The 21,040-nt window shown below is 34.2% G+C and overlaps 5 protein-coding genes across 5 annotated transcripts; 3 read left to right on the plus strand and 2 right to left on the minus strand.

The window, feature by feature from the left end:
* The first annotated feature begins 940 nt into the window (after positions 1–940).
* Positions 941–1,795, plus strand: LOC105795450 (zinc finger protein ZAT3). The gene has a single exon (XM_012625080.2). It carries the CDS (start codon positions 941–943, stop codon positions 1,793–1,795), a length of 855 nt encoding a protein of 284 aa, XP_012480534.1.
* Positions 1,796–9,714: 7,919 nt separating this feature from the next.
* On the plus strand, positions 9,715–13,191 carry LOC105795452 (protein NLP2). Its single transcript, XM_012625081.2, has 4 exons — positions 9,715–10,453; positions 11,051–11,098; positions 11,184–12,063; positions 12,195–13,191. The coding sequence occupies exons 1-4, from the start codon at positions 9,827–9,829 to the stop codon at positions 12,986–12,988; spliced, it is 2,349 nt and encodes a 782-aa protein (XP_012480535.1). The 5' UTR covers positions 9,715–9,826; the 3' UTR covers positions 12,989–13,191.
* Positions 13,192–14,213: 1,022 nt separating this feature from the next.
* LOC105795454 (actin-100) lies at positions 14,214–16,953 on the plus strand. Its single transcript, XM_012625085.2, has 5 exons — positions 14,214–14,487; positions 15,133–15,200; positions 15,336–15,729; positions 15,930–16,543; positions 16,624–16,953. The coding sequence occupies exons 2-5, from the start codon at positions 15,144–15,146 to the stop codon at positions 16,687–16,689; spliced, it is 1,131 nt and encodes a 376-aa protein (XP_012480539.1). The 5' UTR covers positions 14,214–14,487; positions 15,133–15,143; the 3' UTR covers positions 16,690–16,953.
* A 457-nt stretch (positions 16,954–17,410) lies between these two features.
* On the minus strand, positions 17,411–17,824 carry LOC105795455 (self-incompatibility protein S1). Its single transcript, XM_052628975.1, has one exon. It carries the CDS (start codon positions 17,822–17,824, stop codon positions 17,411–17,413), a length of 414 nt encoding a protein of 137 aa, XP_052484935.1.
* Positions 17,588–20,270, minus strand: LOC105795453 (uncharacterized). Its single transcript, XM_012625082.2, has 2 exons — positions 18,734–20,270; positions 17,588–17,754 (listed from the first exon to the last, which is right to left on the minus strand). The coding sequence occupies exon 1, from the start codon at positions 20,164–20,166 to the stop codon at positions 18,772–18,774; it is 1,395 nt and encodes a 464-aa protein (XP_012480536.1). The 5' UTR covers positions 20,167–20,270; the 3' UTR covers positions 17,588–17,754; positions 18,734–18,771.
* Positions 20,271–21,040: the final 770 nt, after the last annotated feature.

The raw sequence follows: 21,040 nt of genomic DNA on the forward strand, positions 1-21,040 counted from the left end.
TAGATCAAGAACCGGCCGATGTACCGGTCTAGTAAGGGGTAGAAAATCAATTGACTTATGAACTGGTCCAGATTGGTTGAACTGAGTTAAAAACTAACTGGATTGGCGGTTGAATCGGTTTTTATAATTTTTTATTTTTTTGAAATTTTAAAGAGTTTGTTAGTTTTGAACTGGTAAGACTGGTTTGATAAGACTAGTTGAATTGGTCAATTGATTTGACCATCGAAATAATTTCAAAAACATCGCCAAAATAATTCGAAATGATAACAAATTTAAACAAGCTCGAAATGACTCAAAAATATAAAGACCCAATTTGACACAATCCTAAACCATTCTAATTTATCCAATTCACATGTGTAATTATTAAACTATACTTTTTTTTTTATTACTTTGCACTTAATTTTTTATTCCAATTTGATAATTGAATTATCATTTACACCGATTTTATATATATATATATATATATATATATATATTTGACCAATGTACAATAAAAATGTGTCACGTATTATATTTTTATTGCAAGTTTTCTTTTTTGAAGTAAACTAGAACGACAATAATACTTTAAATATCAAAGTTAAACAAAAAAAAAAGTTTTAGTATCAAACTGAAAGTTTGGGCTTAATTTAGGGACTTAGTATGTTATTTTTTGATAATAAATATAACTTTTAATATATATATATTTTTTTGGTGAAACAAAACAACTCTAGGATTTACAGGGTAAATGCAGTGAAGCATAACCCACGGTAATTGGCTAAGGCCAAAAGGTAACTAACCCCATGTTTCCAACATCTAACTGAATCACAAAATAACCGCCCAATTTCAAAACACTTCCCCTCTTGTCCCTTACTCCTTTATTAACTGCCGACACCAACACTTCCTTACATAATCCATTCATCCACCATATTACACTCTTTTTTCTTCTTTTCATTGTTTCGAAATGAATGAAAACGTTGGCTCCGATTCCGGGTTTCGATTCCCTTCTTCTGTTTCGCAACATGACATCGCGTTGGTGAAATGTGATCAGAATCACAAGAAGAAACGGTCCAAATCGATGAAGGTCGATACCACTGGGTTCCCGAACAGTTCTAGTCCTGTTTCCAGGCCTAAATATACTAAAAAACCCGACCCTTCCGCGCCGAAGATCACACCGCCTTGTAGTGAATGCGGGAAGAAGTTTTGGTCATGGAAAGCACTTTTCGGACACATGCGATGTCACCCTGAACGACAATGGCGTGGGATTAATCCTCCTCCGAAATATCGCCGTCCCGTTTCCCCTGTCAAGGAAATGAATGATATAGAGTCTTCGATGACCGAAGAGGACCATGTTATCGCAGCGTCCTTGTTGATGTTGGCTAATGGTACTACCAGCGAGACTGAACCCAACATGGTTCAAGAAACCGACACTTTCCGATTCGAATGTTCGAGTTGTAAGAAGGTATTCGGGTCACACCAAGCATTAGGTGGTCATAGGGCTAGCCACAAGAACGTAAAAGGTTGTTTCGCAATAACTAGAACTGATGGCGGCTACGAGGTCGATGACAAAACGGTGATGTTTTTGGGACATAAATGTAGCATTTGCTTAAGGGTATTCTCAAGTGGACAAGCTTTGGGTGGGCATAAAAGGTGCCATTGGGACAAAAATGATGAACCGTCATTGAACCATTTTGAACCAAGACAAGGTGGTTGTCTGGACTTGAACTTGCCTGCTCCAACACCACCTGTTGAACTTGAAAATGCTTCATCTTCTTCATATTCTTCTTGCATGGCTTTGGATTTGAGTTTAAGTTTATGAGAGTTTACACTATTGTTGAATGTAGGGTTTAGAATTATTTCTGTATACTGATATTTGACAGTGTATTTAGTTTATATATATATATATATATATATATATATATATATCCCAAATTTAATTGTTGAATAATAGTTTTGATTTTATTTTGTTTAATTCTTAAGTTGATTGAATTCACGTAAATTTGAATATGTTACAGTTTTGAGCTCCATGGCAAACATAAGATACTCGAAAGATGATTATAAGCTTGGATTAATCTGGTTTTCGATCGAGTTAATTTTTATGAGTTTAAGTTGTTTGAATTTTTTGAGTAAAGCCAGTTCAAGTTCGAATTTTGTTTACTTTTATCAGCATCAAGCTTGGAAACATCACGTACTAAACTTATAAAACCATTATTATGTGGATAAATGGAATGAACCCTTTAAAAGGGTTTTTCTTTTCACCTTCGTCGGTGCGGCTGATCCCTCTTTTCTTTTTGCGCCATTTCCTTATGATCAGAATGGCGAGAGGCATTGCTTCCGGCTTCTTCGTGGTCTTCCACGATTCCTTGAAGCTAGTCTCTCCATTTTCGACTAGGAGTTTCCTCGATCTTTTGTCTTTGTTTTCAATGAAGCCTCTTTTCTCATGGTGGTTCGACGCCGGTCCCTCCCCAAGGCCCCTCACTAGTCTCACATCTCGACAATCCTTGGTGTCATCGCTTCTAGTGGCTACATTGCCAATGTTTTCGGCTGTCTCTCCTCCATTTGTTCTCCTTCCCAACAATATGACGGTTTCAACGTCTTTTATAGGCTTCACTAGAGGCACGCTTGCGATTGGGCCAATTGCAATAACCTCTCACTCTCTCCCAAAGCCCTTTCCCTCTCTTCCTCGGGCTGTGACATCGGCAATGGCGAGCAGCAACTAGGGTCTCATTTTTGGTTGGGCCATACCTTGGCCTTTGTTGTATGTTCTTTTTGGAGGCTTTGTCTCTTTATACTTCAATTAGTCTTCTTTTAAAGGAATCTTCTATATTGAACAAAAAAAGACAAGACCTCAAAAGCATGGGCAACTTCCAAAAATAGAAATATTATAGTTTAGTCCGAGATAAATATCAAAACTATGCATGAACTTTGATTTAACGTGTAATGTCACATGTAAATTTTGATTTTGTATAATTTTATTAAATATTACTAACATTATCGAATTAACACAATTTTACATTAAATGTTACATACACAAACATTTATACATATGAATCATAATTCAAATTTCATATATCGAATTCCACATTAAAATAAAATTCTTATACTTCATCATCACCAAATCAAGGCTCAAAGAATCCAACTATGTGAATGATTTGATAAATATCACTTGAAACAGTTACTTATATTGGCATGATCATGTATGAATCTTTAAAGGTGATATCTAAAATTGAAGCCAGAACCTTATATTTTGTTTGTAAGGTGGAAGTAGAATATGTCCTTTCATTGCATTATTGGGAATCTGGGATGCTCTTTTCTTTTTAACTTATTTTTATTTTTATTTTTAAATTGTTGGATTCATTTTTATTTTAAAATAATAAATTATATAAAATATTTTATAAATTAAATTTATATAAAATAATTTTTTATTATTTTTAATAATTAAAACAAGTCATTTGGGTAGATTGAGCTCGAAGCTTAAGGCCAAGCTTTTTTTTTAGTCAATTTGGTTTATAAAAAAATAAATTTATTAATTTATTCAATGAATGGAATCGTACAATTCAGGAGAAAAAAAAACAAACACTCGTTGTAAATAGTGAAGGACAAGCACCATCAATACAATAAAGACTTTAGCATCAACATCAACAAAACATAATGACACGTTGACAATTGGCTTGACCACAACTCAAGCACGACATATCTGGAGTGATTGCAAGCACTTAATACGGTAAAGAAATCAGCCCCGGATGGTCCAAAGTGGCAAGCAAAAATTGACAAAAGAGTCGAGCATTTACCAAACTAGAGAGGACGGCAACAAAATCATCCCTAAAATTACCTGTAAAACTAAGGTTTACATGTATAAGTAAGACTAAAAAAACGTCCCACAAGAGCAGGCAAAGATTTTTAAAACTGAAAACTTATTAAACAATGAAAAAGCAAACAAAAAAACATATAAAACTTAAGACAACACGGGTCCAAATCAACTCGTGAAATCATTTATTATTTTGAAATACTCTCAAAACAGAATCAGATTAAAAAGCCAATGAAAAGCCACTCACTTTCTAAGAAAAACTACTAGTGGCTGGTGGAGTTTTAGTGAACGACATGCGCTATCATCTATTCATCACAACTTGTGAAGACAACAAAGATACCCACAAAATAAATCTACAAATTGGAAAGAGATAAGACAGGTAGAGTGAATGAGAAGAAGAAAGAAAGAAATTATTAGTGGGAGGGAAAAAAAAAAGACGAACGATAGTCAACCCAAAGACTAACACCGTCACTGGGCAAAACAAAAAATAAGCAAATGGCTTAGAAAAAAAAATGAAAAAAAACATTAAGCATGATATGAAAAATAAAATAAAATCAATTAATTGAGTTTAAAATGTTAATTAAGAGATTAATAAATTATAAATTGAATAATTCAACCAGTCATCTAACAACTATAATGACTTAAGCTCGTCTGCTTAATTAAATTAAATTAAATTAAATAATTGTAATGGATTATTCATCTTCATCTCCAACTCTATCCCACATCATATATGAACCCTTAATATTCATGGGGATTCTTTTATATATTATCATTAAAATTAAAAATAAAAATAAAACTCCCTCTTATATAATAAAATATATATTTGATATATTATATTTGTAAAACTTAATTAAATTAAATAAAATAATCCAAACGGGTTATTCAGCTTCATCTCCAACTCAATCCCACATCATATATGAAATCGTAATATGCATGCGGATTTTTTATATAATCATTAACATTAAAAAAAATTTAAAACTTCCCTCTTATATAAGCAGATGAAACTCCATTTCCAACCACAAATAAATTAAAAATAATTATGTATAAGATAATTATTAATTAATTGATATATTGTATTTGTAAAACTTAATTAATTTAAGGGTAAACTATCAAAACAGTCACTTTTGTTTGTCTCAACTGGTTACGTTTTAGTCACCTACATTATTGTTTTGTTACAAAATGGTCACTTTGCCGTTAAAATCTATTACCTCTCAAATGACAGTCCGACGTGACAGTTAAAATGAGTTTTAAATGCCAACAAGGATGTCCAGCCAAGTAAATTAATTTATTTTTTAATTAAATAAATTTAATTAATTGAATTTTCAATTAAAGGAAATGTTATTTTGGTTTCCCGAAATAATCAAAACAAATGTATTAGATTAATCCTTGAACCGGAAAAAAAGAATCCTTGGTCTCCTCTTTCTTTTAGTTTTCGTTTCCATTTTGACTAAAAAAACCATTCATTTTTATAGTCATCTTTATTGAATTGAAACAGTAGAAATTAAATTAAATGCTCCCTCAATCGTTTGGATTTTTTATTCAAAAAGGAAGAACAAATGATAAATTCAATGAAGGGTTCAGACATGAATTACAGTAAGTAATAGGTTTTTTTGTTCCTTTGTCTGGGTTTTGGATTTAGATATTATGGTTTTTTTTTTTGCAAAAAAGGTGATTTATATTTTTATGTTTTTCCATATATGTGATAGACAAAAAGGACATACTTCATCTTTGTTTATTTGTGTATTATGGGCAACCACAATTGCAAGCAGGTATAAAGGTTGGTGCATCCATCTTCTTCTTCTTCTTCTCTGTCGTTCTGCTCTTCTCATCTCTGATGGTAACAAAAAAAAAAACTCAACTGTTGCTTCTTTAAAACTGGAGAAAATCAGGTTTTAGGGTAAAATTTTGTATTCTATTTTTATAAAAAAAAATTCTCATTTCAATTGGACATCCATGTTGGCATTTAAAACCCATTTAAACTTTCACGTCGAACTGTCGTTTGGGAAGTAACAAATCTTAACAGCAGAGTAACTATTTCGTAACAAAACGATAACGTAAGTGACTAAAATGTAACCTAAGACGAACAAAAGTCACTATTTTAACAATTTACCCTTAAATTAAATAATTCTAATGGATTATGCATCTTCATCTCCAACTCAATCCCACATCATATATGAAACCATAATATGCATGTGGATTTTTTTTATTATATATAATCATTAACATTAGAAAACAAATTAAAAATTCCCTCTTATGGAACTCCATTTCAACTATAAATAAAATAAAAATAAAAATATTGAAATGTTTATATAAATTAATTATTTGATAATTGACGTCAGCGAAAATTAGTAAACTATATATAAAAATGAATAAGAATCTATATATAATATCAAAATGAATCCCATTTAGTATCTTGCATTGATTCAATGGATAAATTTTAAAATTATACATAAATTATAATTTAACGTGTAATTGTATATATGAATTTGTGTTATTTTATACATGAAATTTTGATTTGATCCAATTCTTGTAAATTATTAACATAATTATTCATATAACATCATTTTATGTTTATATATTGCATACATAAATAATGATATTTATCCAATATTAAAATAAATTGATGTATCTATTTCTTTAAATGTGTATGATTAAATTAAAATTAAAGTTTCAAGTATACATCTGTAATTACCCAAAGTTGACTTTTTCAAGTTTCAATACCTCTTGCTTGCTTATATACATATAAACGATAATTATATGAATGAATTAAAATATTAATGTTTTTCCAAAATCAAGGTGTTCTTCGTCGATAGCAATTACTAATCGTGTTCTTCAATAAATAAATGACTGATCATGAATTATATTCCATTAATTAAAGATATTGATTTTCTTTTAATCTTGTGATAAAGTTATAAAAATATAATAATGTTTAAGGAGGAAACATGTGGATGAGGTTAGCCTTCTCAAACTCATCTCATTAAACTAAAACAATAAACAATAATTTAGGGTAATTAGGGTTTGTATATTTTATCACACCATATTTAATGGTGTTTTGTGTGTTTAATTTATAATTGATAGGTTAAATTTTAAATTTGGTCCCTTTTTATTTTTAAATTTTGGGTTTAGTTATTAGATTTTAATTTTGACATGATTTGATCATCAATTTAAAATGTTCGGCCTTTTCTTTTAAAGCATCAGTCCTAACTAATCATGCAAACATGAATTTTCTTTTGTATCAACTAATGACATCAATAATTAACCGTCTAACTATTTAGATTAACTGATGACATTATAAAAGTAAAAAATAAAACAATTAAATTTAAACTTTAAACATATTAAAAGGACCAAAACCTCAATTTAACCTATAAATTATGAACCCAAAATGCAATTTTTGTGAATGAAATCAGCATTTAGTACTTATAGATGAAGTCGTAGGTTGGTTATATATTTAACACTTTCTTTCTCTTTCAATGACTAATCAGAGTCATTAAATAATATAACATCATTTCCACAAATAATTCATATATATACACATATAAAAATTCTCTCGATAATTATTTTGTGCTCAGCTAAATTAAAAGTTGAGTCGAATTGAACTCTTAAATGCCAGGTCAAAATCCTCTCGATATTGTTTTTTTATTTCACAAGATTTGAACTTGATACATTTTCTAAGAGACATCAAACTTTTTATTACTTGACCTAATAGACATTCGTAAATTATTCATATTTATATCATATGATATATATTGGTCAAAATCAAAGTATTCATCTTTTACTGTAATGACTAATTTTTTTACCCAGGTATTCTCTAAAGAGATAAACGATTAGTCACGAAATGCACAACATTCTCGCTAGTGGGGATCAAACCCTCAACCAAGGGCCTTGGGGTGGCTGGCAAGGGCTCGCCCCCTCTGAAATGTGAAATTCAACTTTTTACCCTTTAAATTTTATAAATTTCTAAGTTAATAAATAAATAAATAATATTTCGACCCATCAAAAAATGATAAAATTTTGATTTAGTCCTTTAAAAATGTAAATATATAAGCTATTAAAATGATAAAATTACATTTTAGCTCTCGTAAAAATATACAATTTAATTCCCTCTCCTAAATAAATTAATTTCGCCCCTACCCCGATCACATAATCAAGGGACGAAATGAATGATGAGCATGTCACATCTCACAATTATATATATATATATAGAAGTACATGGTAAGAGATTTTACATGAAGTATATGAAGTCATCAATGGGCATATATGTTAGTTTAAGATTTGATAAAAAAAAAAATTTATGGTAGGTAAATTTGTTAATTGTTTCCAATAAAGCAACAAGTGTTTGGCCTGCCTTGTTTTGCTCAAGCAATCAGATGCAAGGAACTCTCAATTTATTATTATTTCTAGTTTTCTGCTAAACTTTTAATTAATCAAAACAGTACATGACTCAGCTGGAGGTTTCCACGTTGAAACCCTAAACACATAATTAATTTGCTTTAATCAAGCATTAATTAATGATTATGAAACTGTTAACCAATGGCTAATACATTAATTGCTCTCGGACGTGGCGACTCGAGCAAAAAAAAGAAACAGGTACAAGAGAGCTCAGCCGTGGCCTCCCATAGATCTTGAGAGCCATTTGTACAGTGTGTTTGAACCATTTTCTGCATAAAAATTCAATTGATGACCCTTCTCTTATATAATCACTTTGGGCTTGAGATTCGTTTTTATTAAGGGTAAATTACAGAATTGGTCACTTATATTTATGTAAATTTATCTATATTTTAGGGAAATTTATATAGCTAGTCCTTGTACTTTCTCCAATTAGTTCTTTAATTTATTTTCCTTTTCCTTTCCAATAAAACAATTGTGCTCTCATGTCTTTTCCCTTTTTATTTTAAAAGAGGCTAATCAAAAAAGAATTAATTGAAAAAATAGTATAGAGATTAATCGTGCAGTTTAACCTAAAATTAAAATTCAGAGAAGTCTGCTCTTGTAGCATGTTTTTTAGCCTTGTTTATGCATGTAATCTTTAGTTTGGTGAATACTCGATACTTTTGTCGATTTTTGCTCACCGCTTTGGACCATTTGAGGCTGATTTCCTTATCGTATTAAGTGCTTACAATCACTTCACATATGTCGTGCTTGAGTTGTGACAAAACCAATTTTCCACGTTTCGTAATGTTCTATTGATACTGAGGCTAAAGCCTTTGTTGTATTTATGGAACTTGTCTTTCACCATCTACGATGAGTGTTCGCTTTTTTTTTTTTCTAAATTGCATGGTTTCATTCATTAAATGAATTAATGAATTTAATTTATAAAAAAATCAGAAAATTTATTTAGATAATACATTCATAATGTAATGACCTAATAATAATTTTTAAAATTGAATAACCAAAACATAAATGTACACAAACATAAGTAACTAATTTTGGAATTACACTTTTACTAATTATAGAAAGAGAAGGAAAATGGATTGTGAAGCGACAAAACAAAACCAACTTAGGTGGATTTAGATGCGATGCAATGCATTTAGCTTACTTTTTGTCTCACACTACAGTATTGTTACAGTATTTAATCTCACCGTCATTTTTACACTAACCACAGATAAACGCACCGCCTATGCAAACTCACAGTCAGGAATCTCCTTCAAGCAACCTACTTTATAGAAAGATAAACAAACAAAAAAAAAAGAACCCAGATTTTTTTCTCCTCTTTTTTTTTTCATTTTAATTCTCTGCTTTGCAACAGTGTCTTTTTATGGTGTAGAATTCGTAAATAATCTTAAACCACTATAGAAAAAGGAAAAGAAATCTGATATATTCTTCAATGTGGGGTCTTTATGCTTTTTCCATAGTCACCACCACCATTGATACAAAAAAAAAAAACTAATGATAAAATCACTGCTTTTCACTCAATGAACCAAACTGCTTTTGTTTGTGTGTCAATTATTAGTAAAAGTCTGGAATTTGTAAGAAACAAAGAGTTTTAAACAATGGGGTTTTGTTCTTTTTACAAAGTGTTTTAATTTTTGTTCATGATGTTAGATGGTTTTTAAGAACATGGAAGGTGATGTTGGATTTTATGATGATGCTGCCATGGATATGGATTTCATTGATGAACTCTTATTTGAAGGTTTCAACATAAATTCGGATCGAGGACAGGCTAGTCTGGACCTTTGTCGATCTGAAAACCGAGCAGTTACATCTATGTCTCGACTAATGCAGGCTGTTTTGTATTTGAAGGAATCAACAAAAGGTAGAGATGGTGTGCTTATACAAATTTGGGTGCCTGTTAAAAAAGGAGACAAGCATGTTCTTACAACCCAAGGCCAGCCTTACTCGTTGAATACGAATTGTAAGAGTCTCGAAATCTTTCGAGATGTTTCAGAATCATACAGCTTCCCGGCCGAGGAGGATTCGGAGGGACCGATTGGGTTGCCTGGTCGTGTTTTTTTGGGGAAGTTGCCTGAATGGACACCTGATGTTCGTTTCTTTAGAAGAGACGAATATCGGCGTGTCGGGTTGGCGCAAAAGTACAATGTTGGTGGATCGTTTGCTCTTCCTTTTTTCGAACAAGGGAGTGGAACTTGTTTGGGCGTTGTCGAGATCGTCTCGTGTACTCAAAAGATCAATTATCGGCCCGAACTCGAACATGTCTGCAAAGCTCTCGAGGTCTCCTTTTTTTACCTGTGTTCCTTTCATTTACCATATGAGACATTGTAACATTATAGTATGCACTCTGCATATTGAATTTTAGGACATGATTTTATTGATAGAAGGCCTGGAACCGAAAGGAAACAATCGGAATAAACTGCATGATTCATCGTAAAATCGAAGCATGCACTCTGCAATCTGCATATTGAATTTAGGACATCTTTTTATCCACAAAAGTCCTCGAACAGAACCGAAACAATAGTAAAGAACATCATGAATCATAGTAACATTACAGCCTGCAATCTGCATATTGAATTTTAGGACATGTTTTGGATTCTGTATGTGATGTTTCATACTGGTGGCATACTTCATAGACGTCCGTTACGGGTTCTTTACACTCGATCGCAACGACGGTTCCTAAACTTTTTTCTCATTTTTCTATTTTAATAATAACAAATTTGTTATATGCCTTACATAGTAATTGACTTTTCATTTTCTAGAAAAGTAAATTAAAAAAAATAAATAAAGAAAACCTTTCAGAAGAGCCAATGGTCATGTATATTTGTTTATTATATTACTCATATTCTTGTTTAAATAAAGCATATTTGTTTGCAGGCTGTTGATCTAAGGAGCTCACATTGCTTTACTCCCCCTAATGTTAAGGTTAAAGGAATAGCATAGTTTGGATTTTTCATAGTTTTTATCATTTCATTTCCGAGACAAAAACCGAGTTTCTCCTTATTCACAGGGTTATAACGAGTTATATCGAGTCGCATTGCCTGAGATAACCGAGGTTCTAAGATCCATCTGCAAGAGATATGAACTGCCTTTGGCTCTAACATGGGCACCATCCCAGCATTCCGATAAGAACTTTTATTGTTGCGTTTCGACCTCGGGTTCCTTTTGTTTCGTGGCTGATGAAGGCCTTACGGGATTCCTAGAAGCGTGTTCCGAACACCAGTTGTTTCGAGGCCAAGGTATTGTTGGTAGAGCGTTTACGACGAACAAACAATGTTTCGCAACTGATATAACGGCCTTCAGTAAGACAAATTATCCTCTTTCTCACCATGCTAGGATGTTCGGGTTACGAGCTGCCGTAGCTATCCCGCTACAAAGTGCTTTTACGGGATCAGTTGTGTTTGTTTTGGAGCTGTTCTTACCGAAGGATTGTCATGACAGCGAAGCACAAAAGCGTATGATAAACTCATTGTCCGGTTTTATGCAGCAGGCTTGCCGTAGCTTGCAAGTAATCGTGGATAAGGAGCTTGAGGAAGAAGTTATATTGCCGGTTAAGGAAATGTTCAAATCCAATAAAAAAGAAACTGAAGTCAGGATTTTTTCATCAAAAGAGGACTCTCCGGTGGAATCGTCATCATGGATTGCTCACATGATGGAGGCGCAAGAAAAGGGTAAAGGCATATCGTCCTCGTGGGAATATAAAAAAGAATTGGATTTCAGACAGGTTCACCAACATGCTCGAACCAATAGAGTTGACAGTGGGCATCAGGTTTTAGACGGAAAAAAAGCAGGCGAGAAGAAACGAAAGAAGACCGAGAAAACAATCGGCTTGCAGGATCTTCGGCGGCACTTTGCAGGGAGTCTTAAAGATGCTGCTAAGAGTATTGGTGGTGCGAAAATATTTCATTATAGTTAGATGCCTTCATATTCTTGTCTCAATTTCTAGTTAACTTGACGAACAAGTTAACTAGTTTTTTTTTGAGTAATTTAAATGACCGGAAAACAATGATGCATTTTGCAGTGTGCCCGACTACCCTGAAAAGGATATGCAGGCAACACGGGATCACTCGATGGCCGTCTCGAAAAATTAAGAAGGTAGGCCATTCTTTAAGAAAGCTCCAAGTCGTGATCGAATCGGTTCAAGGTGCAGAGGGAGCCATTCAAATCGGGTCATTCTATTCGAGCTTCCCTGAACTAAGCTCACCAAACTTTTCTAACAACGTTCCTTCTTCGACATTGAAGCTCAGTAACCACTCTATGTCTTCAGAACCTCGACTTGAGACCGCCATGTTTAGCCAAGAAGCCACTGCTTCGAAATCTCCACTTTCTTCATCCAGCCAAAGCTCCGGTTCAAGTACATGTTGTTCCAGCGGAGCGAAACAGCAAAGTACTAGAATCAATGCCTTAGGTGGCATGGAAGATCCTGGTGGACCGCTAAAGAGTGTTATCGGCGATGCCAAATTGCACGCCTCAAATCAACACGAGATGAAGCTACTTCAACATCAAACCGGGGGTGACTTGAGAGTAAAAGCTATGTTCGGACAAGTCAAGTTACTGTTCGGTTTGCAACCGAATTGGGGCTTTATAGACTTGCAACGAGAGATCGCGAAGCATTTCAATATCGAAGATGTCGACAGAATCAATCTCAAGTACTTGGACGACGACAATGAATGGGTTCTTTTGACGTGCGATGCCGACCTCGAGGAGTGTATCGATATATACAAATCATCTCAAACTCACACCATCAAAATCTCCCTTCATCAAGCTTCGAATCTGAATCTAGGAAGCTCATTCGGTTATAGTGACCCATTATAAGACCAGGATCAGCTTCCATCGTAAGTAATTCGATGTATATTTTCCGTATTAGTGTTACGAACAAACGTTTATGCTTCGTTTTCAAACAAGCTAAGCGGCTTTCGCCTCTTCAAAGTGCCGTGTTATGACCGAATCGGAGCCGTAGTCCGATTGATGGAACTATGGAATGACAATGAGAGGTTTGAGAATAACAGTTGATGCCATATGTGTGTATTTTAGGTTACTGTAAATAGGGATAAAACCAGAAATTTATTTTAGGAGTATCAAGATTAAATTATATATTTTTAAGGGGATTAAAGTATAATTTTATCATTATATTAATATCGATACTATTAATAAAATTCACTTCGCACAACTCGTTTTATTATTTAAAACCAAGTTAAACTATGTCTAATGTCATTAAATTATTAGTATGTTTACGTTATGACTACTTAACTTTAAAAGTTACAAAATAGTTATTGAACTATTCAAAAGTTTTCATTTCTTAACTAATCGGATAGGTGGTTTACGGAAAGTTTTGAATTTCAAGATTTGCTCGAAATATTTAATAACTTGATTTATAATAATAAGGTTCATTTTTTATTTACTTTATGTGCCTCTCTATTATTTGCCGGTGCAGTTAAAATTGCTCATATTGGCCTTCTCCGTTTGCACCTCCTACACCAATTTTTTTCCTTTTCTTCTACGATTCAATTTTTTTCACGAAAATCCAAATAATTTTCTTCTCTGATCTCTTACATTATTTGTCAGATTGGCTTAGATCTAAGGTATGTTCTTCAACTAGTTGATGGGTATTGATCTACCGTACCGATCTTCAAATCGTCGCTTATCGAACTTTAAAAAAGAATTTAACAATCTAGTGATTTAAATAAAAAAAATCTAAATAGTTTAGTGGCTTAAATGAAAACTTTTGAATAGTTTAGTGATAGTTTTATAATTTTTTAAAATTGAGTGACTAAAATATAAACTTACAAATAATTTAGTGACCTTGAGTGTAATTTACCTTATTTTTCTATTTGATTTAATGTTAAAAGGACTAATTTGTCATTTTTTAAGTATGGAAGGCTCTTCATGGTACTTTTACCCTGGATAAAATCTTGTGACTACATCATCACATGACTAAAATCGATGCACCATTTGAAATTGAAATTTGGACGGCAAAATAGCGCCTTTATTTGGACTTTGGATACTGAAAAATCCAACAAAAACACCTAAATTCCTCTTCTTTTACATTTTTTCCAACTCGTTTTCTTTTCTTTTCCACGCTGCACCTTTTTCAGAATAATTTATCTTTTTCTCAGCAGCCAAACAAGGCTTAAACTGAATTTGGGTTGAATTTCATTTGCATTTCACTCTGATTTATATATAAAAACCGCTGCTAAGTGCTAACATTTACCCTTCTCTGTATTTTCAAATTCTCAGTCAAAATTTTCTTTTTCATATCCTCTCATTTCAAAAAGCACAGAAGCTAAGCGGTTTTTTTTTTTGCTTAAACAAAGGTAAAATGATTTCATTTGATCTATATAACTTCGTTTTCTTTGCTTATTTATGTCTAAATATTTCTGGGGATCTAAGCATATCTTTGTCTTGCATTTGAACTGGTTTGAGTGTCAAATTGTCAAGTTTATGTGTTTTGGTGATTTTAGATCTGCCTAAAGTTTCGGCTCTATTAATCTATACTGTTTTATGCTTTCAAAATATGAAGTTTGTGGTTTCATCATGTTTAGAGTTGATAGCTCTTCGCAGTTCATTTAAATCTTTGTGAAACTTTGGGATTTGTATTTTGCTTGAAAAAATTCAAATCCCATGGAATTTGCTATATGCTCAGTGATATAATACGGTGCAATACATGTTCAATTCCAATTTCATGCTTTTATAATGGATGATTCATGTTAATCAGAAATCGGGTTCCATTTAATAGGTTCGAATCTTATTGTCTCTCGTTATATTGTTGGGAGACAGCCATCAACTTTGAAATGATTAGTATCCGTAAACTGTAAAAGGGATAACGAATATGAAGTACAACAAATGATTTGTATTTGGTCCGATATTTGGAGTGTGTTTATCTTAAGAGTTGTCTATAATTGAAGTATTCTCTAATAAATGATTCGTATTTGGTCCGTTAATCCCGATTCCTTGTTCAGGTTAATACGAGATGGCGGATGAGGATATTCAACCTCTTGTCTGTGACAATGGAACTGGAATGGTTAAGGTTGGTGAATTATCTTTCTGATGCTCATAGGTCGAATTTATATTCTTACGGTGAAATCTATTGAACTGTGAATACGAACTTCGCTTAATGGCTGATTTAACAATGCCGATGCCGGATATGTTCTTGTATTTGCAGGCTGGTTTTGCTGGTGATGATGCCCCTAGGGCTGTGTTCCCTAGTATTGTTGGTCGCCCACGGCACACGGGTGTCATGGTTGGGATGGGTCAAAAGGATGCTTATGTAGGTGATGAAGCACAATCAAAGAGAGGCATCCTTACCTTAAAATACCCTATCGAACATGGCATTGTTAGTAACTGGGATGATATGGAGAAGATTTGGCACCATACTTTCTACAATGAGCTGCGTGTTGCCCCTGAAGAACATCCGGTACTTCTTACAGAAGCACCACTAAACCCTAAGGCTAATAGGGAGAAGATGACCCAAATTATGTTTGAAACATTCAATGTGCCGGCTATGTATGTTGCTATTCAGGCCGTTCTTTCACTTTATGCCAGTGGTCGTACAACAGGTATCTATCGATAGCTATGATAACTGGTTTTATTGTTTTTTAATAGTACAAATGGATGGAAATTTTAATAGGAAAGATCAATTTGCCCATTTTTGGAGTGGAGTGGGTGAAATGTGATTTAACTTCTAGTATAGGGGCCTCTATGATACTTTTCTTTTCCCTTTATCTAGTATTAACTTTGTTCTCGTATATTTGAATAGGTATTGTCTTGGATTCCGGTGATGGTGTGAGCCACACAGTGCCAATTTATGAAGGCTATGCCCTTCCCCATGCTATTCTCCGGTTAGATCTTGCTGGTCGTGATCTTACGGATTCCTTGATGAAGATCTTAACCGAGAGAGGCTACTCTTTCACAACAACTGCCGAACGAGAAATTGTTCGTGACATGAAAGAAAAACTTGCTTATGTTGCTCTCGATTTTGAGCAAGAATTGGAGACTGCCAAGAGTAGTTCTGCTATTGAAAAGAGTTACGAATTGCCTGATGGACAAGTAATCACAATTGGAGCAGAGAGGTTCCGTTGCCCCGAAGTACTCTTCCAACCATCTCTGATTGGTATGGAAGCAGCCGGAATCCATGAAACTACATACAACTCCATCATGAAGTGTGACGTTGATATCAGGAAGGATCTATACGGAAACATCGTGCTTAGCGGTGGATCAACCATGTTCCCTGGTATTGCCGATAGGATGAGCAAGGAAATCACAGCTCTTGCCCCTAGCAGCATGAAGATCAAAGTGGTCGCACCTCCAGAAAGAAAATACAGTGTCTGGATCGGAGGATCCATTTTAGCATCTCTTAGCACCTTCCAGCAGGTAACATTTGTGCTTTTAAGTATAATTAGGTGTACTTAATTGAGTTTCTGTTGCTTATTTTCTGTTTTCTTACGCTGCAGATGTGGATTTCCAAGGGTGAGTATGATGAATCGGGCCCTGCAATTGTTCACCGAAAGTGCTTCTGATTTAGACGATTCTAAACCGAAGTCCACATTGACGTAGCTGATACGTATAGTTGATGCTTCGGGTGCTCTCCATGGTTAGATTTCCGATTTTTAGATGCCGAAATTTCAGTTGTTTTCAAGTGGCTTGTACTGTATTTTGCATGGAACTAGGTAGTTTGCCTATGGATTTTGTTATAGGTCAAGTACTTTTCTTTTGGTATTGTTTCTCAGATCATCTGCCATAAATTTATTTTGAAAGCAAGTCATTAAGCATTCATGATGAAATCAATGCTGAGGAATATAAATATAGATGATAACAGTACCATAAAAATAGTCTATTAGGAATTAGATTGTATTTTACCCCTTTACTCAAAAAATGAATAAATTAATCTCAGTGCATTAAACTAAAAAGCAAACTACTCCTACTAAAATTTCCATCCATTAAAATTGATTTATGTATATCAATATAATGTACACGTTGACATACTATGTATCATTGTCATGCTAGATTTAACAATATAAGTAGATGAAATTTTAATAAAAATTAATATATTCTTTGAATTAACATTCAAAGATAACTAGTTTATTTATTTTTTAAGTAGCGAGAGTAAGATGCAATTTGATTAGACTTCTAAAAAGAGGATTCATAAGCGATTACAAAATCACACACATGTCACGATTCAAGAGCTTTATCTTTGAAAACCAATATGTATTATTTTTCTTGAGAAATGATACAAAGCATTCAACTTGACCAGTTGTAAGCAAATTCCCAGAACCCTGTGTTTCCGTTCAACCCGTAAATGCCTTCAGCCGAAATCAGCCAAGAACATTGGCTAACGCAACGAACAAAGTCCCTTTGAAAGGAATATGCATCATAATTATACTGCTGCACCTCTTCCCATCCCATACCACAGTAATACAATGTAGTTCCCCATACATTGGGGGTGAAATCCCATCCATATTCGCTCCCATCGGCAACATTTTGCTCTCCGAGATCGGTATCTTTTGATTGGCAATGTAAGGTTAAGTTCTTTCCATTGCCTAATCTGTTCTTGATGCTCACATGCACGTTATCATCTGAATGAACTGAAGTGCAAGAACTAAAAATTAGAAGAATCACCAGAGCATTACTGAATACTAGAGCTGAAGCTTGCATTTTTAGTAACGGTAGAAATTGGTGAAAGATGGTCTATTTGTCCAATGCCTAATGCCTTCGTATTTATTGTTCTCAATGCTTAATAGTATACTAGCTAACAAACAAAATTTTCATAGGGATTGCTGTGCTTTCCCTTTTATGTACAAATGGCAGAAGATGACATTTACATGATGACAGAAGTATCACATCTTGTTGAACCAAGGCATAGTGGTTGAGACAAGATACCCAGGGCATGGTGGTTGAAGTCTCCAATGCCTAATTGAAGGGTTTCTTTGTTATCATCTATCTGACCCAAATTAAAAGAATGTAAATCCTAAAATGAGAATCTTTTTACTTTGTAGGATTAAATATCAAAATCAAAAGAATGTAAAATGTAAATCATTAAATCCTAAAATGAGAATCTTTTTACTTTGTAGGATTAAATATCAAAATTAAAAGAATGTAAATCACATCATGGCCTCTAAGACTAATGCATAACCATCAATGGTTTACCACAATATGGCCTCCTAAACTCAAAGGAATTTAAAGGACAAATTATTGGCATGATTACTAGAAATGTGGCCTGTTCGGAATCATAGTATGGAACAGAAATATTGTACGTATTTTGTAAACCATTTGGGGACATGCTACACAGGATAAAAATGTAAATAATGAAGGATATATCCAAACATGGTCTAAAATGGAATAGTCCATCCAATATTAGTGAAATGCTTGCTTTCTACACATAAAGAAACAGCAACAAACACATAACTTCAACTGATCTATCTGTATTGCAGTATAGCACGTTCTATGATATTGTACTTCAAGGTGTAAACATGAAAAAAGAATAACAACTACAGATCAAAACTCATGTAAATTACATGTAAATTAGACAGAGAAATGGCATTAAGTAGAGTTAGCAATGCTGACATGAATGCAGAGCTTTAAACCTCCCCAAGCAGCAGCTACTAAATGGCAGCACCGTTGCCGGAGGAAGGCGCAATGTTTCTCCTCATCAGACGAACTGACTTTTTCACATAAGATGAATTCCATTCCCCACCATTTTGTGCATAATAATCCATGGGATAATCACCATGAAAATCCTTCATTCCATTGCCATCACCACAACATGATTTACTCTCGCTGCAACTCAATCCATTTCCACAAGAACCACAACCGTCTTTCTCCCACCACCCAGGTATCTCCCCAAGAGCAATCTCTGCCTCAAATGTAGTCAGCAAAGGCTTTAAAAATGCATCACCCCAATCAATGGAAAGCCGAGGACAAGCAATTTGAACCCAAGCATCCACCGCATCTTCAAACAAAGCAATCCGAACCGGACTAATTTCCGACATCAAAATGACAGTATAATCATATCCTTTCTCCTTCATTTTCCCTTCTAACCTCTCTAAAACCTTCGGATTGCCTTGCCTCCCCAATGTACCCAACACGATCCCCCAACTTTTAGCGCTCTTCGCCTTCTCTATCGCTCTCCTTCGTGTTTCCCTCATTCCTTTATGATCGTATTCCTCCAAAAACAACTTCCCTAAATAAGGATCGTATCGAAATGCCTTGATCCCTGGATTCGCAATCATAAACGCCTCTAAATGAAACCTCCCGTCCGCCACAAAAACTGCCACGGATTCATTAGCATTTGCAATGGAACCGATTTTGGGAGCGGTGCAACCCAAAACCTCACCAGCTGATAATGGTTTTGACTGAGGAATTAAAACCCTAAATCCTCGTTTTTCCAGCTCTGGCTTTGCCGATCTAATCGCCGAGGAAAACTGAATCGTCCCAGCGAGGACAATTGATTCTTTGGAAGAACCAAGGTTGTGTTTGATCGTGTTAACGAGACCGTCGACGTTGATTTTAATCTCAACGAAGACGTAAAGGCAAGGAATTTTAGTTGCATCAATAGGAACCAAGCAACTATGGCCATAGTGAATCAACAAATCAGCGCCAAGTGCGACGGCGGATAAGTCGTCGACGCAGCACGCGCCGTAAGTGACGTCGCCGAGGATAAAGCAGTGAGTGACGTCAGCGAAAGAAGTGAGGATATCCGAGATAACAAGGGAGTACATCAGGAGACCTTCAGGGAACTGGAGTGCGACGCGCTTGGCGCCAGTGGAACGAACGCGCCAAACGCATTTGTGGATTTCGAAATTGTAATTGGAAGGAAGGACCAAAATGGCAGCGTTAAGGGAGGCGTCGTTGAGGATCGAGTCAGGGATTTGGTTCTTGACGAACCGCTTCGGGGCCGGCTTTGAGCTGTTGACGGCGTTCCGTTGAAGAGGTAACGGCGTTTCTAGCGCCGATTCCGGTTTATGTTGACCTGTTTTCTCAATTAAAGGATCCATCATTAAAGTAATGGACTTTCCAGAGCAAAGCCTTTTAAACCGATATTCAATCGATCAACAAAATCAGAGCTCAGTGACGATGGCAGAAAACATTTAGGGTTTTGTCAAGGAAGAAAGGTTTTAGAATGGGCTTATAATTCATAGTTACAGCCCAATTGAATTTAGGTCGGTCGGATCCGACCTAGAAATGCTTAACTAGCAAAATCCAAATCGGATTTTGAAAATTTGGATAAATTTTCCGTTAAACTACACTCAATGTCATTTAAGTCTAGCTAGCATGATCCAATCAATAATTCGACAATTAGTACAGTGAATCAATACCTTTCGACGAGTAAAATAACATACCTTAGATACAAGTCAATCTGACGGTTAGTGTCAAAGATTGGAGAAAGAAAGTTGTTTAGATTTTACTTCATGAATTCGTGACGTTCAAAATTATTTCATAAAAAAAATTGAATTGTAGAAGAAAAAAAAGAATATGAGTTTTCAATTGGTGAAGGTGGTGCAAACAGAGAAGGTTATACAACATCGATTTTAACAATCCAGTGACTTCAATGAAAACTTTTAAATAGTTCAATCACTATTTTGTAACTTTCTGAAGTTGAATGACCAAAATATGAACTTATTAATAGTTTAGTAACATTGGTTGTAGTTCGCCCTTAAATTTTTTAAGGAATAAATATCAAATTTATACATAAACGTTGATCTAATTTGCAATTTGATACATGAACTTTGATTTGGTGTAATTATACTAATGAAACTTGGACGTGGTTCATATGTATACATGAAATATTTAATTTTGATTAAATTGTACACATTTTAAAGAAATGAATACATATATTTATTTTCATATCAAATTAATAAAATCGTTTGTGTA

This window comes from Gossypium raimondii, chromosome 3, assembly GCF_025698545.1.
Source record: "Gossypium raimondii isolate GPD5lz chromosome 3, ASM2569854v1, whole genome shotgun sequence".
Lineage (NCBI taxonomy): Eukaryota > Viridiplantae > Streptophyta > Magnoliopsida > Malvales > Malvaceae > Gossypium > Gossypium raimondii.

What these genes read in the sequence shown, in the direction of transcription:
- LOC105795454 (XM_012625085.2), top strand. Translation starts at nt 15,144, where the DNA reads ATGGCGGATGAGGATATTCAACCTCTTGTCTGTGACAATGGAACTGGA. An exon ending in ATGGAACTGGAATGGTTAAG is followed by an intron (nt 15,201 to 15,335) that starts GTTGGTGAATTA and finishes TTGTATTTGCAG; the next exon opens with GCTGGTTTTGCTGGTGATGA. An exon ending in TGCCAGTGGTCGTACAACAG is followed by an intron (nt 15,730 to 15,929) that starts GTATCTATCGAT and finishes ATATTTGAATAG; the next exon opens with GTATTGTCTTGGATTCCGGT.
- LOC105795450 (XM_012625080.2), top strand. Translation starts at nt 941, where the DNA reads ATGAATGAAAACGTTGGCTCCGATTCCGGGTTTCGATTCCCTTCTTCT.
- LOC105795452 (XM_012625081.2), top strand. Translation starts at nt 9,827, where the DNA reads ATGGTTTTTAAGAACATGGAAGGTGATGTTGGATTTTATGATGATGCT. An exon ending in ATGTCTGCAAAGCTCTCGAG is followed by an intron (nt 10,454 to 11,050) that starts GTCTCCTTTTTT and finishes ATTTGTTTGCAG; the next exon opens with GCTGTTGATCTAAGGAGCTC. An exon ending in TTACTCCCCCTAATGTTAAG is followed by an intron (nt 11,099 to 11,183) that starts GTTAAAGGAATA and finishes CCTTATTCACAG; the next exon opens with GGTTATAACGAGTTATATCG.
- LOC105795455 (XM_052628975.1), bottom strand. Translation starts at nt 17,824, where the DNA reads ATGCAAGCTTCAGCTCTAGTATTCAGTAATGCTCTGGTGATTCTTCTA.
- LOC105795453 (XM_012625082.2), bottom strand. Translation starts at nt 20,166, where the DNA reads ATGATGGATCCTTTAATTGAGAAAACAGGTCAACATAAACCGGAATCG.